This window comes from Pinus tabuliformis, chromosome 4_2 (assembly GCF_031772625.1).
Source record: "Pinus tabuliformis cultivar Carrire ecotype Pingquan chromosome 4_2, CPIR1, whole genome shotgun sequence".
In the NCBI taxonomy this organism is placed as follows: Eukaryota; Viridiplantae; Streptophyta; class Pinopsida; order Pinales; family Pinaceae; genus Pinus; species Pinus tabuliformis.
In genome coordinates, this window is record NC_142304.1 from 495464288 (window position 1) to 495468363 (window position 4076).

The window sequence follows — 4076 nt, forward strand, 5'->3', positions numbered from 1 at the left end:
TGGCTGCCTGAAAGCTGACGAATCCAACATGAATGGCAAGTCTAATGTATTATAAAAGCACACAAGTACAATGAACTGCCCGAGAATAGATAGTGCATGCCAAATCTGGATGGGAAAGAGTGTTTCCAGGCCTTTAACTGAATCGAATGGCATTCTTAATCTTGGATTTGAACTCTACTAAGAATTGATAACAGAAGCAGAACAGAACATAAGATAGATCAAGGGCAGAGAAAATATGACTTGCTCACATATCACTGCTATGAATCAGCATTTCCCTTCAATCTGAAATTGCTTCAAAACAGGCCAAAAATGAGAATTCCCAAGTTTTGTTTCAAGCTGTTGTATAACCAGAAGTAGAGCAAAACTTCATACCGAATCACACTTTTAAGAATTCTTTCACATGGAATAATCTGGCTATTGCAAAAGACCTTGTGAACCCCTTGGAAAGTATTGAAATAAACAAATCTAGCCAGAACAACACCAGAACTTTCCAGTTTGTTTCATGGTAGATTCACGTCATGTAAAATCACTGTTTTTCCATTCGTTAACTTTGATTCAAATTTTTGTTCCTAACATGACAATACTTTCCGACTGCGGCAGCTTTCTCTTCTTCATTTGAAGATGTTGAAATAAGTTTTGCTAAACATTTCATATATTTTTCTCCAAGATGTTCTGCTAATTTTCTTTTATCTCCATCTTGAGACAAGATAAACAACAGTTTCACAGCATAAGCTCGCATTTCAGAGTATGTAGCTTCACAAAAAGGGAAGCAATACTTGAATTGCTCCTCCCTCTCTTAAATTTGTCCTTGCCTCAACAGCCGCTGGTACACAACAAATGGCATGGAATGCTCGAACAATGCTTCCATGTATTGAAGGTGGTGTCCAATTTATTAAAGATAATAGCTGGTATATGATCTCATCAGATCCCAATAATGCAGCTGTTGTGTCATTTGTTCTTTGGGGCAATGTTGTAGACATAGCAAGGTTTGCATAGGTATTAGCAGCTTTTTCTCTCAAAGCAAATATAGTTGACAGTGGTGTGCATAGAAGGTCCAAGATGGGTCGGACCACCCCATCTTGGATCATTTGTAAAGCATTCTCAGGTAAACTTGAAAGATTTTGAAGTGCCCCAATGGCTGCTAATTTTGACTTCAAATTAACATTTGAAATCATTTCAAGAAGTGGAAATACAACTCCCTCTTTGAGCAATGCAGCGTTGTTTTGATCTGTTAAACCTATCTCTGACAACTTACTTGCCATAACAATCTTCATTGTTTCAGACCCTTCTCTCAGGTTCTGTATCAAGGGCTTGAAATAGTTCGCCTGTGCCATTTGCACTACATTATGCTCACTGTATGGGAGATTCTCCAGAACTTCGTTTGCATCCTTAGCAGCTTTAGGATTGTCACTATTTGACATTGTTACAAGGAGGAGGATACAACCTTGTACCTTGCCAATCTGTTCACACACAGCCATATCCTTTGAAAGCTCTAAAAGCAATTCCACGGCTTTCATACCCTCTGCAATATCACGTGCAAGTGGACGAACAATAAAATCAATAGCATGATCCACCTCAGCTATTTTCACCTTTCTTCAAGCTCCAAACTTGATGAAGAGAAACTCAGGCTTCTCTGCTCTGCTGCACTTTCCTGTAGAAGACCCCACCCGTTTCCTGTAGAACGTGATTCTGCCTTTGAGTGAGCCCAATGCACGAGTGAAATTCGAACCAGATAGGAAACTCAGCGGAGGACGATAGGTTAAGTCGATTGTGGAAGCAGAGGATGTATACTTTGGGTTAAACATGATGCAAGTGCGAGTTAACAGCAGTCTATGAGTTTCAGCTGAGCGCTCAGATTTCTGCATGATTTTTGGAGTGAGGTGGCAGAGACATGTGTTGGCCATGCAGACAGTTAGGCTATCATGAACTGTATGTTTTCTTCTTGATCTGCTGCACTGGAGTTCAAGCAGCCGACACTAACTGTTTTTTTTTTATTTTCACGTGAATGACTGATCATGCTGCGTGATTTTTGCCTTGATGAGTGCAATTGACTTAACCTTGCTATATTCGTGGCTTAATTCCACCATTCCATCAATTCATGCAGTTTTCAAATTAAATCTATGCAATAGAAGAATGAGATCAGTCACATACCTCGAAGTTGAATGGCTGCCGTGAGCTTTTTGCTGCTGCCTGCTCTGTTTCTGCTGCTGCATGCTTAGTTTTTCTGATTGCATGTGGCTTGGCTGTTAATCCTTGATTTCTTTTCCTTGTGCAGGTGTCCTCTGGCCGGATCTGAGCTGCATGCAGTTGTTTTCACGTTCAGATCTGCACCTTCAAGCTGCTGCTGCTGCATGGTCACAAAATCAGAACTTGTTTTCGCCATTGCTCTCAAACGGTAAACCGGATTGATCTGAAACTCGGTGAGCATGTTCCTATCATCATTATGCATCTCCCATAGCAAAATCGTGATCAATGGATGCACGAATTTCGAGAAAAATGGAAAATGGCTAAATATTTCAGAGATCAATTTCTCGGAAACCGTGCATCGGAATCGGCTGAAACTGCTGGGGTAGGCTACTATCACCCATGTGCATCTCCCCATGAAATAGGTTTTAAAATGGATGCACGGATGTGGAGAAAACGCAAAAATGGCTGATGGTGATGGAGGCTGATTTCTTGGAAACCGTGCACCGGAATTGCATGAAACTGCTCAGGCATGTTTTCATCACCCTTGTACAATTCCCCATAAAACGGTTTGTCAAATGGATGCATGGTTTTCAAGTTATGGAAAAAACAAATTTGGCTCTAGGTATTTTTGCTTCAAGGCCTTTTGCATGTGTTTGCATGGAAGGGAAAACTGAGCTTGGGCTGTGATGCAGGTATGGAGATGATGGAGGAGGAGTTGGAAGATTGCATGAGGGCTTCTGAACCCTTGAGGAAGCTACAATGTTCGCCAAACCACTTTTTGGAATACATGTCTAGTTTCCCACAATTTCTACAGGAAGTTCCTGTAGAAGCACAATGAGAAGCACAATGAGGTGAAAAAAATGATGGAGAGAGGCAAGGGATGGACACACAAGTGCTTGTAGGCCTGATCAACAGATTCCCACCATTAGATTCACTTTTGAAATTGGATTTGGCTCGTCCAAAGGTTCTACAGGATGTTTCCTGTAGAAATACAGAGCTTCCTGTAGAAGGCACAAGAAAATTCCTTTGACCTTGATTTGAGTGCTCCTTCTGTCATGAAACGTCCTTCTTGCAACCTGCATTTAGCCAATGGAGATTAGTTTTATTTTTCTTTTTCTTTTTCTCTTTTTTTTTTGAAAAACAACTAGGGCGCATCATGCAGGTTTTCACCCTAATTGCCTGCCCTGGGCGCCTCCAAGGAAGGTTTTCACCCAGGGATCTTATTCCATTTTTATTTTCTCTTTTTTTCCAACCCATTGACCGCCTCATGGAGGTTTTCAATCAATGAGCCAATCTAAGGCGTCTCCAAAGAGGTTTTCACCTTAGATTTCTATTTTCCTCTTTTTTTCATTTTTTCTTTTTCTTTTTTCTCTTTTTTTTCTTTTTTTTTCTTTTTTCTACCCTAACCTACTTGAAAAACAAAATCGTTCTCAAGTATAAGAATACTTCCAATGGAGCCATGTGCACATTGAGATTAGAGAATAAATGATGCGAAGGCTCGAAATGCATGCTTGGACAACTATCCGGACTTTAGAGACCAAATGATCTGACTTTGAAGGGATCAAACATAGCTGAGGAAGAGAGTACCGCTGCAACTTAGTGACCTTCTGAAACCATATCTCAATATAGCTTTGATATCCTTGGTCCTTTTGCTGATCTGGGTCATGTTTCATGTCACTTTCTACTATGACTTCCTCATCTTCCTCTTTTTGCTGATCTTTCTCTTGAATACATGGAAGATTTGATGGTAACCATGAGGGATCTTTCTTTATCTCTGATTCTGATGTCTTCTCTTCATCAAGTAAAGCCCATGGTTCTTTGATTTCCTCTTCTGAATCTTCTTGTGCCTGATGTGGTCCTTCAATGCTTTCAATATAGTCTCTTTGTTG

General features: G+C 40.4%; 1 protein-coding gene across 1 annotated transcript; it reads right to left on the reverse strand.

The window, feature by feature from the left end:
- Window positions 1–755: 755 nt before the first annotated feature.
- On the reverse strand, window positions 756–1517 carry LOC149170152 (putative U-box domain-containing protein 42). Its single transcript, XM_089425461.1, has one exon. It carries the CDS (start codon window positions 1515–1517, stop codon window positions 756–758), a length of 762 nt encoding a protein of 253 aa, XP_089281587.1.
- Window positions 1518–4076: the final 2559 nt, after the last annotated feature.